Raw genomic sequence first — 16,091 nt, forward strand, 5'->3', positions numbered from 1 at the left:
CTAGTTGGTGGGGCGCTTCGCGCCCCCCCAAGCCCCCCCGCGCGCGTAAGTCGTTACGCACCATATTAGTTACGCGCCATTGTAGCTGTGTCCCTGTGTCCCACCTGTGAATAGAGATAGATATAAATATATATTTTGAACTACGTAAAACATGCGAATATACAACATTCTTCGCTGTCCCATTGTCTGTGCATATAAATAGCATTTATATTCCCTGTGTCCCGGTCGTCATTTGTGTTCTGGTGTCCCAGTTTGTAATTTCTCTTTGAGTGTCCCGGTCGTCATTTATATTCCCTGTGTCCCAGTGTCCCGGTCGTCATTTGTGTCCCGGTCTGTAATCTCTATTCAAACAATCCCTGTGTCTCAGTCGTCAATTATATATCCCGCCTGTGCCCCCGGTGTCCCCGTTGTAGTTGTGTCCCTGCGTCCCGGTCGTCATTTATATTCCCGGTCGTGATTTGTGTCCGGGTGTCCCAGTCTGTAATTTTTCTTTGAGGTTCCCGGTCGTCATTTATATTCCCTCTGTGTCGGTCGTCATTTGTGTCCTGGTCTGTAATTTATCTTTGAGTGTTTTTTCTTTTTAGTTTTTTTTTTTAGTTTTTTAATTTTTTTCAGTTTTTTTTCTTCTTTATTTTTCAGCGTCACTATGAAGTACATATCGCCGAACCTTTGTTTTTTAACTTAAATCTGGTAGGCATTGATGACCTTATCCAAGTCAAAATCCCAAACCCAATCATCATCGCTATCATTTTCAGTTTTGATATGTTTTGACTCTCGCTTTCCAGGTGGATTTTCATCTAACTGCGCGGTTTTGCGTTCTTTAGCCGCAAACCTGTTTTCTTGCTGTTCTTGTGATTCCTCGGCACGCTTTCTTTTCTTACTTTCTCTATCAGCTGCAAGCCTGTTTTCTTGCTGTTCTTGTGATTCCTTGGCACGCTTTCTTTTCTTACTTTCTCTATCAGTAGCAAGTTTTTTGGCATAGACTCTTTGAGCAGCTTCCTCGGCTGTTGCCATTGTAGATTCTTCAGTCATTTTACAATTAAACATTTTTCCGTGAACGCATGTCTTAAATACCATTAATGACGTCACCGTCATAACAAAAATGACGACAACTAACTTCATGACGTCAGTCGACACAGAAACATGACGTCACCTGACAGACACACAGACAGACAACTTATTTTTATATATATACTAGCTGTTGGGGTGGCGCTTCGCGCCACCCCAACACCTAGTTGGTGGGGCGCTTCGCGCCCCCCCAAGCCCCCCCGCGCGCGTAAGTCGTTACGCGCCATTGTAGTTGTGTCCCTGTGTCCCACCTGTGAATATAGATAGATTTATATATGTGTTTCAAACTACGTAAAAATTGCGAATATACAACATTTTTGGCTTTCCCATTACTGGGAGCTTTCCGTTTCCAATTGCCAGCAATTGACCTGAAAATGTTTGACCAGAGTCATCGTTTTGCAATCGGACACGCATATTTGTAGTTAATTTTAATATTTTTACGTGTGCCCATAAATTAGAATTTTTCAGGCAAGCATTCATTTCGTCTGCAGGAGTTAAACTACGTAAAAATTGCGAATATACAACATTCTTGGCTTTCCCATTGTCTGTGCATATACAAAGCCGTATGCACTAATAATGACGTCATATGCAAACGCTCTTTTTACAAACAAACAAACATGCATACACACAACTCGTTTTTATATAGATAGATAGATAGATAGATACAATACAAATTAACTGCGTAAAACTTGCGAATATACAACATTCTTCGCTGTCCAATTGTCGCTGCATATAAATAGATTGTCAGGTTTACCGACCCTCGAACATGCAACGTACAATTGTCCATGGGAAAAACCATGTCCAGTATTAAGATCTATACCACATTTTTCTAATGATTGACCTTGAGCTTTGTTAATGGTGATTGCAAATGCTAATCGAATTGGGAATTGCAATCTTTTAAATTGAAAAGGCAGATCCGTTGGAATCATGGGAATGCGAGGAATAAGAACAGCCTCACCCTCAAAAGGCCCTGTCAAGATTGTGGCCTCTATTAGGTTTTCCATTGTTTTTTTTTTACGGCAAGTCGCGTGCCATTGCAAAGCTTTGGTGGGTTGATATTTCTTAAAAGTATTATTGGTACGCCTATTTTTAGTTGTAGCACGTGTGGTGGAAACCCTGAAAGATCTATGGAATTTAAAAATTCAGAATTAACCGCTTCATTTGGTTCCAAAACTTTGTCGACTGACTTGCAAAGGACTGCCTGGTCTCGAATCTTGGTCAAAAAAATATTGTTGATTTCGTGGACGTCTATATTTTTGGGTGCGAGAATCGCTCTTTCACTAAGCCATTTATTATTTTTATAATTTTTTAGAATATTCGGAAATACTTTTTCAATCAATTCATTTTTGGACGTTACTAAATTACAGAAAACAGCAGGTAGTTGTATACGTCCTGAAATTGAGTCTATCGTATCATAAATGTCTTTTTGTTCTGACGTTAACTTGGAAATGTTATTTTGTATATACGACAATAGATCACTCGTACTGTAACTTTGTTCACGATCCAATTCTACACATGTCGAAACAGCAGCGATACGGTTATGTGAAGGCATTCCCAAATCCTGAAGAGGTTTGTTTGCCATACGTACGCACAAATCTTCTATAATAACTAAAGTGTAGTTATAAATTTCTGATGTAAAATCAAAAGTCATATCTGACGTCTCTAACTGTTTTCGATGGAGTATATCTTCGGACATTTTTGACTTATATTTTTCCCATAACTCTGTAGGATTTGATGGAGAGCAAGTTCACGAATTTGACTTGGGGTTGACGTTTCGCACGCGTCATTGATGCAGTTATCCCAGTGTTGGTCATTCTCCAATAAATTCAGAGCTTGGCATGCACTACGGTAAGTGTCATTTATAGTACCGTTTACAGTTCTCAAATACTCAAAGGATGTTGGACCGGGTACATTCACCAAAAGCAGGCGTAGAAAGAAGCATTCATGTTGATTGGGGTGAACGGTGTAGAGTCTTCCTATCGTGGTATCTTTGAAGATGATAGGTTGGCCGTAAACCCACTGGTTATCTACTTCGATGGTGGTACCGTTGCCATTGTAGGTTTTTCAGTCATTTTACAATTAGAAATTTCTCTTTCAACGGTCTTCTTACAATTAAAAATTTGTCTTTGAACGATATTCTTAAATACCTGTGTCCTGGTCGTCATTTATATTCCCTGTGTCCCGGTCGTCATTTGTGTCCCGGTATCCCAGTCTGTAATTTCTCTTTGAGTGTCCCGGTCGTTATTTATATTCCCTCTGTCCCGGTCGTCATTTGTGTCCCGGTCTGTAATTTCTCTTTGAGTGTTTTTTCTTTTTAGTATTTTTTAGTTTTTTACATTTTTTCTTTTTTCAGTTTTCTTTTTCTTCTTTATTTTTCAGCTTCACTATGAAATACATATCGCCGAACCTTTGTTTTTTTAACTAAAATCTGGTAGGCATTGATGACCTTATCCAAGTCAAAATCCCAAACCCAATCATCATCGCTATCATTTTCAGTTTTGATATGTTTTGACTCTCGCTGTCCAGGTGGATCTTCATCTAACTGCGCGGTTTTGCGTTCTTTAGCCTCAAGCCTGTTTCCTTGCTGTTCTTGCTGTTCTACGTGAACATATGTCTTAAATATCTTGAATGACGTCACCGTCAAAGCAAAAATGAAGACAACTAATTTCATGACGTCAGTCCACACAGAAACATGACGTCACTTGATCAACAGACACACACACAGACAACTTATTTATATATATATAGATAGATAGCTGTTGGGGTGGCGCTTCGCGCCACCCCAACACCTAGTTGGTGGGGCGCTTCGCGCCCCCCCAAGCCCCCCGGCGCGCGTAAGTCGTTACGCGCCATATTAGTTACGCGCCATTGTAGCAGTGTCCCTGTGTCCCACCTGTGAATAGAGATAGATATAAATATATATTTTTAACTACGTAAAACCTGCGAATATACAACATTCTTTGCTGTCCCATTGTCTGTGCATATAAATAGCATTTATATTCCCTGTGTCCCGGTCGTCATTTGTGTCCTGGTGTCCCAGTCTGTATTTCCTCTTTGAGTGTCCCGGTCGTCATTTATATTCCCTGTGTCCCAGTGTCCAGGTCGTCATTTGTGTCCTGGTGTCCCGGTCTGTAATTTCTATTCAAACAATCCCTGTGTCTCAGTCGTCAATTATATATCCCACCTGTGCCCCCGGCGTCCCCGTTGTAGTTGTGTCCCTGCGTCCCGGTCGTCATTACCTTTTTTTTTAGTTTTTTTTAGTTATACCTCATGATTCTAATGATTGCCCTTGAGCTTTGTTGATGGTGATTGCTAATCAAACATTCCCTGTGTCCTGGTCGTCATTTATGTTCTCTGTGTCCCGGTCGTCATTTGTATCCCGGTGTCCCGGTCTGTATATACATTCGTTTTTGAAATGGTATATGATGAAATAAATTTTTGTATTTTTCCCCTTTTTTTCTTTTTAGTTTTTTTTTTTTACTTTTTTTTAGTTTTTTCAGTTTTTTTTTCTCTTTTCTTTTTAGTTTTTTTTATTTTTTTTTAGTTTTGTTTTTCTCCTTTATTTTTCATTTTTTCCTTTTTTTCATTTTTTTCCTTTTTTCTTTTTTTCTTTTTTTTCTTTTTTTTCTTTTTTTTCTTTTTTTAGTTTTTTTAGTTTTTTAGATTTTTTAGCTTTTTTAGTTTTTTTATTAGTTTTTAGTTTTTTTTTCTTTTTAGTTTTTTTGTAGTTTTTACCTTTTTCTTAGTTTTTTTAGTTTTTTTTTACTTATGTCCTGGTCGTCATTTATACTCCCTGTGTCCCGGTCGTCATTTGTGTCCTGGTGCTTTGTTGATGGTGATTGCTAATTGAACATTCCTTGTGTCCCGGTCGCTTTCTCTTTGAGTGTCCCGGTCGTCATTTATATTCCCTATGTGCCGGTGTCCCGGTCGTCATTTGTGTCCCGATGTCCCGGTCTGTAATTTCGAAAGTCGAAAACATGACGTCAGTCAACACACAAACATGACGTCACTTGACAGACACACACACACACAGACAACTTATTTTTATATGTATAGATGTATATGTATATGTGTGTGTATGTATATGTATATATATATATATATATATATATATATATAAATATATATGTATGTATATATGTATATGTATATATATATATATATGTGTATATGTGTATATATGTATATATAGCGAATTTGTGGTAGGCTCGCCACTTACCTGAGTAGGGAATTTAAAGTGCTAAAACCCTATAGGCAAGTGTGTATTCTCCTGATGACCCCTCGTTTTGGGTTGTTGCCTCTGATTTATATGTCTTTTTATTTTTTTATTTTTCATATTTGGTAAATGACGACTTATACTTACGACACGACTACCTGTCCATGGATTATTCTTTATGGTTGATTGTATATGGTTATGCTGTTTGACCTATGTGATTGTATGGATGAGTAGGGTAAAGGCCTCATTCAAGTAGTGATCTATATCAATTACTAATGTAGGTAAACAGTCTTCCTTTTCTCCTTCTGTCTTTTTTTTATGTGTTTGTGCTGTTGCATTGGTGATAACTTTTTTCGTTATATATATATATATATATGTGTGTATATATATATATATATATATATATATATATATGTGTATATATATATGTATATATCTATATATATAAAAATAAGTTGTCTGTCTGTCTGTGGATGGATCAGGTGACGTCACCTGAAAAAACTGGATCAGGTGACGTCAAAACTGAAAAAACTAAAAAAAGGCAAAAACTACAAAAAAAAACTAAAAACTAATAAAAAAAATTAAAAAGCTAAAAAACTAAAAAAACTAAAAAAAGGCAAAAACTACAAAAAAAACTAAAAACTAATAAAAAAGCTAAAAAACTAAAAAAACTAAAAAAGGCAAAAACTACAAAAAAACTAAAAACTAATAAAAAAAATAAAAAAGCTAAAAAACTAAAAAAACTAAAAAAACTAAAAACTAAAAAAAACTAAAAAAAAAGGAAAAAACTGAAAAATAAGCTAAAATAAAGGTAAAAACCAATAAAAAACTAAAAAAAAACTGAAAAAACTAAAAAAAGGCAAAAACTACAAAAAAAACTAAAAACTAATAAAAAAAGTAAAAAAGCTAAAAAACTAAAAAAACTAAAAAAACTAAAAAAAGGTAAAAAACTAAAAAAAATAAAAAATAAAAAAAAACTAAAAAAAAGGAAAAAACTGAAAAATAAGCTAAAATAAAGGTAAAAACCAATAAAAAACTAAAAAGAAAAAAAGGAAAAAACTAAAAAAAATTTTCATCTAAAAAACTAAAAAAAACTAAAAAAGGTAAAAACTAAAAGAACTAAAAAAGAAAAAAATAAATGACGAAACTCAAAGAGAAAGCGACCAGGACAAAAGGAATGTTCGATTAGCAATCAACAAAGCACCGGGACACAGGGAGTATAAATGACGACCAGGACATAAGTAAAAAAAAAAAACTATCTATATATATAAAAATAAGTTGTCTGTGGATCTGTGGATCGTGGATCAGGTGACGTCACCTGAAAAAACTGGATCAGGTGACGTCAAAACTGAAAAAACTAAAAAAAGGCAAAAACTACAAAAAAAACTAAAAACTAATAAAAAAAATAAAAAAGCTAAAAAACTAAAAAAACTAAAAAAAGGCAAAAACTACAAAAAAAACTAAAAACTAATAAAAAAGCTAAAAAACTAAAAAAACTAAAAAAAAGGCAAAAACTACAAAAAAAACTGAAAACTAATAAAAAAAATAAAAAAGCTAAAAAACTAAAAAAACTAAAAAAACTAAAAAAAGGTAAAAAACTAAAAAAACTAAAAACTAAAAAAAACTAAAAAAAAGGAAAAAACTGAAAAATAAGCTAAAATAAAGGTAAAAACCAATAAAAAACTAAAAAAAAACCTGAAAAAACTAAAAAAAGGCAAAAACTACAAAAAAAACTAAAAACTAATAAAAAAAGTAAAAAAGCTAAAAAACTAAATGACGACACTCAAAGAGAAAGCGACCAGGACAAAAGGAATGTTCGATTAGCAATCAACAAAGCACCGGGACACAGGGAGTATAAATGACGACCAGGACATAAGTAAAAAAAAAAATTAACAAAACTAAAAAGAAGGTAAAAACTACAAAAAAACTAAAAAGAAAAAAAAAACTAAAAACTAATAAAAAAACTAAAAAATCTAAAAATCTAAATAATCTAAAAAAGAAAAAAAAAGGAAAAAAATAAAGGAGAAAAACAAAACTAAAAAACGAATGTATATACAGACCGGTACACCGGGATACAAATGACGACCGGGACACAGGGAATATAAATGACGACCGGGACACAGGGACACAACTACAACGGGGACACCGGGGGAAACAGGGGGATATAAATGACGACCGGGACAAAAAAACTAAAAAGAAAAAAAAACTAAAAACTAATAAAAAAACTAAAAAATCTAAAAATCTAAATAAGCTAAAAAAGAAAAAAAAAGGAAAAAAATAAAGGAGAAAAACAAAACTAAAAAACGAATGTATATACAGACCGGGACACCGGGATACAAATGACGACCGGGACACAGGGAATATAAATGACGACCGGGACACAGGGACACAACTACAACGGGGACACCGGGGGAAACAGGGGGATGTAAATGACGACCGGGACACCGGGACAGGGAATGGTCGATTAGCAATCACCATCAACAAAGCTCAAGGGCAATCATTAGAATCATGAGGTATAGATCTGAATACAGATTATTTTCCCATGGACCATTATATGTTGCATGTTCAAGAGTCGGTAAACCTGACAATCTATTTATATGCAAAGACAATGGGACAGCAAAGAATGTTGTATATTCGCAAGTTTTACGTAGTTAAAACCATATATATATATATATATATATCTATCTATCTATATTCACAGGTGGGACATAGGGACACAACTACAATGGCGCGTAACTATTATGGCGCGTAACGACTTACGCGCGCGGGGGGGCTTGGGGGGGCGCGAAGCGCCCCCACCAACTAGGTGTTGGGGTGGCGCGAAGCGCCACCCCAACAGCTAGTATATATATATATATATATATATATATATATATATATATATATATATATATATATATATATATATATATATATATATATATATATATATATATATATATATATATATATATATATAGGCCATCACCTCCTTTTGAAACTTGGACAAGAAAAGACAGAACCCACTGGACATGGTGACAACTGAAGCTCTTCTGAAACCCAAACTGATTTGTCCCAATCAGATAGATAGATAGATAGATAAACTATCTATCTAGATATTCATCTGAGTGGGGTCTGCAATTCAATGCATCAAATGCATAGTCCTGCATCTTGGACACAACAACCCTTGACAACCTTACCATATTGGAGATGACTTACTTGAGTCTATAAGTGAAAAGAAGGCTGTAAGTGAGAAATCTGCAGGTTACTGTCAATGATGAATTCAAGTTCCACAGCCACACACAAGCTCAAGTTGCTAAAACAAACATAGACTCATAAAACGAATGTTTACCACCAGGAAGCCATGTGTGGTCAAGATGCTGTACAAAGCTATTGTATATCCACACCTGGAATTTGTAATGACTCAGGCATCTTTCAGTATAAAATTAACCAAAAAAAAACTATTTTTTTTAAATGAAAGTACGGAGCAACATTAAAACTTAAAAAGAACAGAAATTACTCCATATATGAAAGGAGCTTTTCCTCCTCAACGCCCGCTCTTTACGCTAAAGTTTGACTCTTTCTTTTAACTCTACATTTTAAAACAGTAAAAAGCATTAGTGTAAAGAGCAGGGCGTTGAGGAGGAAAAGCTCCTTTCATATATGGAGTAATTTCTGTTTGTTTTAAGTTTTAATGTTGCTCCTTACTTTCATTTAAAAAAACTTTTTTTTTGTTTAATTTCTGGACGTTTTTGAATTGATGCATGTTTTGATCTTGGCTCTCCACACATAAATAATTAAAACGAAATTTGCATATTAATTTTTTGGGCTAAATGGCTTTTTCAGTTTTAATTGGAAGATTTTGAGAAAAAGGAGCAAGGGAGGAGGCCTAGTTCCCATCTAATTTTTTGATTACTTAAAAATGCAACTATAACTTATAACTTATTATGAATGTTTTCATAAGTAAAAAATACTCATAACTTATGAATTAAATTACGTAGCAAACTTCTATATTCATATATTTTTATTGCGTATATGAGGGGGCTCACCCCTTGTTGATACCTTGCTCTTTACATTAAAGAATAAATTTTGTCCCAATTCCTTAAGAATGACCCCTGAATCACAAAAGCCATAGAATATATAGTTAAAATTACTAAAAATACTTTAGTGCAAAGAGTGAGGTATTACAAGGAGGTAAACCCCTCATATGCGTAATAATTTCTGTTTGTTTTAAGTTTTAATGCTGCTGATCACTTTCAGTAGAAAAAACTTTTTATATTTATTTTTTCATTGTTTTTTAAATAATACTAGAAAATCCTGCACCCCCTCCATTGAAAGCCTCTTACCCCATGAGAATTTCCTCTATTGAAAGATCCTTCCACATAACCCTCCCCCCTCAACTCCCCCAAAAACCAAAAAATCCCCCTTAAAACGTCTGTACACTTCCCAGTAACCATTACTACATGTAAACACAGGTCAAAGTTTGTAACTTATAGCCCCTCCCACAGGGACTGCAGGGGAGTAAGTCATCCCCAAAGACATAGTTATTAGGGTTTTCGACTATGGCGAATAAAATGGCTATCTCAGAATTTTGATCTGGTGACTTTGGGGAAAAATGAGCGTGGGAAGGGGCCCTCCAATTTTTATGGTCACTTAAAAAGGGCACTAGAACTTTTAATTTCTGTTAGAATGAGCCCTTTTGCAACATTCTAGGAACACTGAGTCAATACAATCACCCCTGGAAAAAAAAAACAAAAAAAAACAAATAAACACAAATCTGTGATTTGTCTTCTGGCAAAAAATGCAAAATTCCACATTTTTGTAGATAGGGGCTTAAAACTTCTACAGTAAGGTTCTCTGATACGCTGAATCTGATGGTGTGGTTTTCGCTAAGATTGCATGACTTTTAAGGGGGTATTTCCCCCAATTTTCTAAAATGAGGCAAATTTTCTCAGGCTTGTAACTTTTGATGGGTAAGACTAATCTTGATGAAAATTATATATTTAAAATTAGCATTGAAATGCAAATCTTTTGATGTAACTATTGGTATCAAAATACAATACAAACAGCCAAGCTCATACCAGCCATTTGAGGAGCACCTTATGTCCCTCTAACTCCTTGCCCTAGTCTACCAAAGGAAGAGGATACACAATCACTACTTGCAAATTGCTTGGAAAACAACCTCTTGGGTGAAGAATTCTCCTAATCTCTCACAAGTACAACAAGAGGTCACACAAAGAAGCCACTAGTCTCCCATTGCCATCAACATGAGCATCAGCACTTCTCTGCACATGGTATCTCTCACCAGAACAGCCTCTCCAAAGCCACCCTCCAGCCCCAAACCATGGATGCATTCAAGAAAAGAGTTAATCATGCCTGGGCAAACACAGAGTACAGGCTAACCTGGGATACCAAACCATAGTCAAGTTAAACCACCAGCAAGATTAGCTTAATTTATCTTGCTGGACAAACAATTGAAGGTAATTTAAGGTTAGGGTAAATCAGAAATAATACCAGAATTGTAGATATAGCTACATTCACAGTCTTACTTTTACAATCTTAAAAGCAGTCAAATAATCAAGAAGACATTTTGTTGTAGTAGTTGCAATGGATATTTGTATTGAGGTCATCAACAATGATATTATTGAGGGATTTATCACAAATCAACATCACTTGTGAGCCAGGGGCTGAGCAGGCTTTAGCAGAACTATTCAGTTACTGCCCTCTCTTTGAGTTATGTGGAAGATAAGAGTTAACAATGACACTATCTCCACACCATGTATAACTCAATCATCATAGTGAATGTAATTTGCTGTAGGCCAATTAGTATTTTATGTACAAAACATGTAGGACTGCCAAAAATGATTGAGTGTTAGTACAAAAGAAAAAATTATGCAAACTTTGCTGTAAGAGATTCATACTGATAGTGGTAAGAAGGTGTTCTTGTAGGCAAACAATGTCATAATTACTAATTAGCTCATCAATTAGGAGGCCTTACTTTTTGTCCTGTTTATATTCAGCAAAACTATACAGAATGATATATTCATCATTTCTTGCTAGACCAGACACTCTGCAAAACATGGTACTTACAGCCAAAAGAGATATACCATTTGCTGCAATCTGCAAGCTGACTTCATAGGACTGAGAGACCTGGTGGATTTCAATCAAATAAGGAACTCAAATACATTCAGAGCCCAATTTGAGCCCCTCCTTGAGTATGCAAGCTTTTGCACTCAGATTATCATTTTCAATCTAAATGGGTGTAGAACTTCCAATTCTAGTTGCGTTGCACATAATGGGATCCATGACAAACTCCAAAGTATCAAAATCAAGAGAAATTCCTTTTGTGACCCCACAAAAAAATTTGTGACAGTTTTGGCTGAGATTTTGATAAAGGTTATTAAAATGAATGAACAGAGTTTAGTCACATTATGATTTTTTTATACTCACTATCCACTTGTCATGCAGTGGCTGCAAGCTAGATGTATACTGATGCCCAATAATTTTGTCAAATGCTTCCTTTCAGTTTAAAGGGTTATTCAGCAAATAAGAGACAATGGAAATAATGACAGTAGCAGACTTGTTTAGACCATTTGGTTTAGGTAGTTGCAAGAAATTTAAACCATGTGATTCAAGTCTATTTGAAACTGTATATTGAACTTACTCAACTCAATTCATTTATCTTAAAATTACCTTAATTTGCATTGAGCAGCAAGATATGGTGGTGTTGAACCTCCTGTAAAGACTCTTGCTGGGGGTGTGAACTTCATCAAGGTTTTGTAGCATCCCTATTCATGGAATTGGAATTTCTTGAAATTGGAATTTGTCCAATTCTGACCAACACTCTTCTTGCATAATTCAGCAATCTTGGATTGAACAGTGGAATCTGATAGACTATTCCATAGTGACATAGAGCAAACGGCACAGAAGTTCTGCTTAACACATTGCTAGCCTGTGGGTACCTGAAGTTTTTGGCCATGTCCCCTGGTGGAACTGTAGAGGGATGATGGAAAAACTGAGCTTAAATTTGAGTGTTCAAGCAACTTGCAAGTCATTATGACACCCCCTTATCTTTTTTCTCTATACCAGCTTAGGGTGTCTTAGGATTTTAAGATAATCTTTAGAAGTTTTTCCTTGCAGGTTTGGTAAAAGCTTGGTGGCTCAGTACTGAGCATTCTCAAGTACTTTAGCATCCATTTTATACTAAGGATGTGCCAAAATCATACCAAACTGTAAATGAGGGCAGACTAATGCCTTTCAGAGGTCCCTACTTCAACTGACATGTTCAAGTCCCACCTTGATAGGGAATGGCTCTGCCAGGAATTCCTTTACAATTGGGAAGCTGCAGAGTCCTCCACAAGAGTCTAATCTAACAGCCACAATCTACACCAAATGAATTCTATTTCTCATAGAGCATCACAAGGATGGATAATCCTTATATTGCTCCAAGCTGTGATTTAAGGTAATGAGTCACACCAAAAATCCCAATCATCTCTTATTTCTATGGCTATCCTGTATGACTATGGAATTTAAGCTCCTTGTCAATAGTAACATTTAAATCTTTTTCTTTGGTTACCACTTCAAGTTGGTCCCAAAGGTATATGATTGGTTGGGGTTTTTCTGGCCAAGACAAAGAACTTTACATTTAGATGCATTGAACTGCAGGCCCCAGTCTTCAGTCCATCTTGAAAGCATGTTAATATCTTCCTGAACAGCTGAAGGTTCTTCATTACTTCTAGCTAGCTCTAGTAGCTTACACTCATCAGCATATAGCATCAGAAGATTATTTAGGCTTTTTTCAACAGTCATTGAGGTACATACTAAACAATGTAGGGTAACAATGTACCCTACTGTTTGCATGGCAGGCTCTAATTTAAGAAAATTTGAGTTTTGTACCCTTTTCAGATAAAACTTCAAATCAATCATTTAGATTCATAGACTTTTTCCTACATATTGAAACCCTTTTCAAAAGAAAAGTCTTTAAATTAAGCCTTCTGGAGTAGAAAAAAGTGTTTGTCTGTTTTTTTTTTCAAAAACTGTCATAACATTGGTACCTTTACCCTAAAGAAAGTGTTGGCCTATGGAAAATTCATTTGGCTACAGATCTGTTTATTAGAAGGTGGAGGTAAAGCTTTATTTATATGCATTAAGGGATAGTATACATAGGTTTTTTTTTTTTTTATATATATATAGTTTTCAAAATTTTATAGTGTTTTCCATCTGGAGAGTTGGACTTCTTAATTGAGACCCATAAATTCCATTGAAATATCTTAGACAGGGTGGTTTTCCCAAGTGAAGAACATATTCTTAGTTAAATAGCATGTCTATTTTAACTAAGGATATTTGATCAATCTTGATAAACAAAAGAGGAGTAAATTGTTTAGGACTACTCATATTAAAAAGGAGTATAAAATAAGGATTTTAATGGTAGCCTACTAATTCTATTTCCACTTTCCTGGTCAAGTAGTAAAAGAAATTAGGTTAATTGTCACTAACTTTCATTTGAGGGCTTTAAATTGTATTTGCAAAAAGAAAGATTAGTATATTTGTTAAAGAATTGGGCTAGGATGCTGATGCTGCTTTTCATACCCAACCAGCTTGCATACTCTATAAGAAATTGATATTGCACAGCAGTGTTTACTCTAAACCACAGAAGTTCCCCTTGAGCATACCTAACTGTATGTGTTGTCACCAATTGGGCTTAAATTGCATCAAGCCTAGTACTCTCCTAGTTGGAAGATGTGACCCTGGGCCATTAATGTTCTTATTTTACATTTCGTTTAAAGTGTTCTAATCACCATTTCAACAAAGCAGCCAAATATATTCAAAATTTGACCTTATTTTGTTCCAAGGAGCAAATTAACATAAAAAAGTGCAAAAAGGCATCAAATAGCAGTCTATATTCACTTTGTTTTTGTTTTTTTTTTTCAGGTAAAAAATAGAATATTCTACAAATTAACTGACCACTTTTGTATGTAGCCAGTTATATATATATATATATATATATATATATATATATATATATATATATATATATATATATATATATATATATATATATATATATATATATATATATATATATATATATATATATATATATATATATATATATATATATATATATATATATATATATATATATATATATATATATATGCAAGTGGCAAGTGGGCTAATCTAATTTTATAAATAAAAATAGCCTAATTAGATTATATAAAAGGTAAAATTTAAGTTAATTGACTTCTTGCTATCTTGGAGAGGGTTTAGGTTAGGAAAATGAAACTTTCGGGGATGGGTCTACAGGGTGAAGTACCCTATGTCCTGGGAAGGTATTTAAAGTAACCACCTCTACTCCTTCTCCCTCTACAGGACCCTGAAATTTGCCTACATGACAAGTCTATACCTATTGAAATTTAGACAAAACAACATTTTACCTTAATTTTCAGTTACAAATTGCTTTTTCTCTGCCTTTAGTTCTGAAAATGCAATTCCTGTTATTTGAGTAGAATTTTGAGCCATATCAATGGTTTTTCTTTCTAAATCTAGGAAATGTATTTGTATATCTTTAAAACCTTATAAAATGGAATTGAGCAAAGTTATGAAGCTGAAAACAATTTTGTTGTACTTCAATTAAGCAGAAGATCTATTTTACAAGGTTTCAGTTTTACAACACACATATTTTTAAAGGTAGTCATAGGTCAGGGCCCTATAGAGGGATAAGGAGTGGAGGTAGGCAAGTTGCTTCAAAATACCTTCCCAGGACATACTTTAGTCTGTAGATTCATCCCTGAAAGTTTAATTTTCCTAACCTAAACCCTTTCTGAGATAGCAAGAAGTCAATTAGCTTGAATTTTACCTATATAAAAAATGAAATCATTATTCCAGGAGCAAAAGAATTCAATGGAATTCCTAATAAAGATGAATCTGACAGTCTAGCCCAGGCCTGAACAGTGACCTGAGATTGATTGTCTTATTTTCAAAGACAGGAAAAACTTCCCATCTAGAATTTTATCCAATTAAATTTTGTATTTTGCCAAATCAATCTGAACATTAGTAGCTACAGGCTGGTCTCCTTTTAGGCATACAGAAGGAAAAAGGTTTACTCTGTTTTTACCTTTGACTGAAGATTCTGTTGATACGTCAAGTTCTGAATGCTCAGTTTTTGGTAAACTCAGATCCATAGCGAAGTTTCTATTAAGATAACCATTTCAATATCATTTTGTTTGAATGTTCTAAATTAAAGTCTGGGATTTATTTCATGCTTTCTTCAACGAATGAATGAAAGCGATATATGAGTTTGGGTTTCCATAGTCATTCTGAAATTAGATGTCAGAGACGGCGGAACATCAAGACCCAATTAATTCACTGTAGACAGCTTATGTTTTCAGCTCAACACAAAAACTGCTTGACATGGTGGCCCTCTTCCTATTTACGTTTTTATAGCTTTTTTTATTCTTGGAATACATTTTCAGTGCAGATGATATGGTAGTTTCAGTATAGGAGTCTAATAAGTTATGAGCGCACTATTGTTACCCTAGCAAAAAAGGGAAGTGCCTCTAACATCTTACTCCCTATTAGTTTGTACGAAAGTGGTCGTTGTAACCCGCATAAGGATTTCCTTTCAAAAGAGTTGAAATTTTTAGTGAATGACTTACTCGACTAAAGTCCCTTCATCTTTGAAAGTTGTTTTGGGGCCTCTTCATCGTAAATCTAGTTATCCTAGTGAGATACCGATTAAATTGATTATTGAGTGTGCTGATCTTTTATTTACTCCTTCAGCAATTTTTAACCAATGTTTTATTGTTGGTGTTTTCCCATGTATTTT

General features: G+C 34.6%; 1 protein-coding gene across 1 annotated transcript in view; it reads right to left on the bottom strand.

Annotated features, from left to right (window-relative positions):
- The window catches only part of LOC136040635 (TAR DNA-binding protein 43-like), a 28,145-nt gene extending 12,616 nt beyond the window's left edge, over positions 1-15,529 (bottom strand). Inside the window, exon 1 of the mRNA XM_065724917.1 lies at positions 15,381-15,529. Coding sequence (XP_065580989.1) covers positions 15,381-15,447 — 67 coding nt within the window. The 5' untranslated portion in view covers positions 15,448-15,529. The remainder of the gene's footprint in view (positions 1-15,380) is intronic.
- Positions 15,530-16,091: the final 562 nt, after the last annotated feature.

This window comes from Artemia franciscana, chromosome 21, assembly GCF_032884065.1.
Source record: "Artemia franciscana chromosome 21, ASM3288406v1, whole genome shotgun sequence".
NCBI lineage: Eukaryota > Metazoa > Arthropoda > Branchiopoda > Anostraca > Artemiidae > Artemia > Artemia franciscana.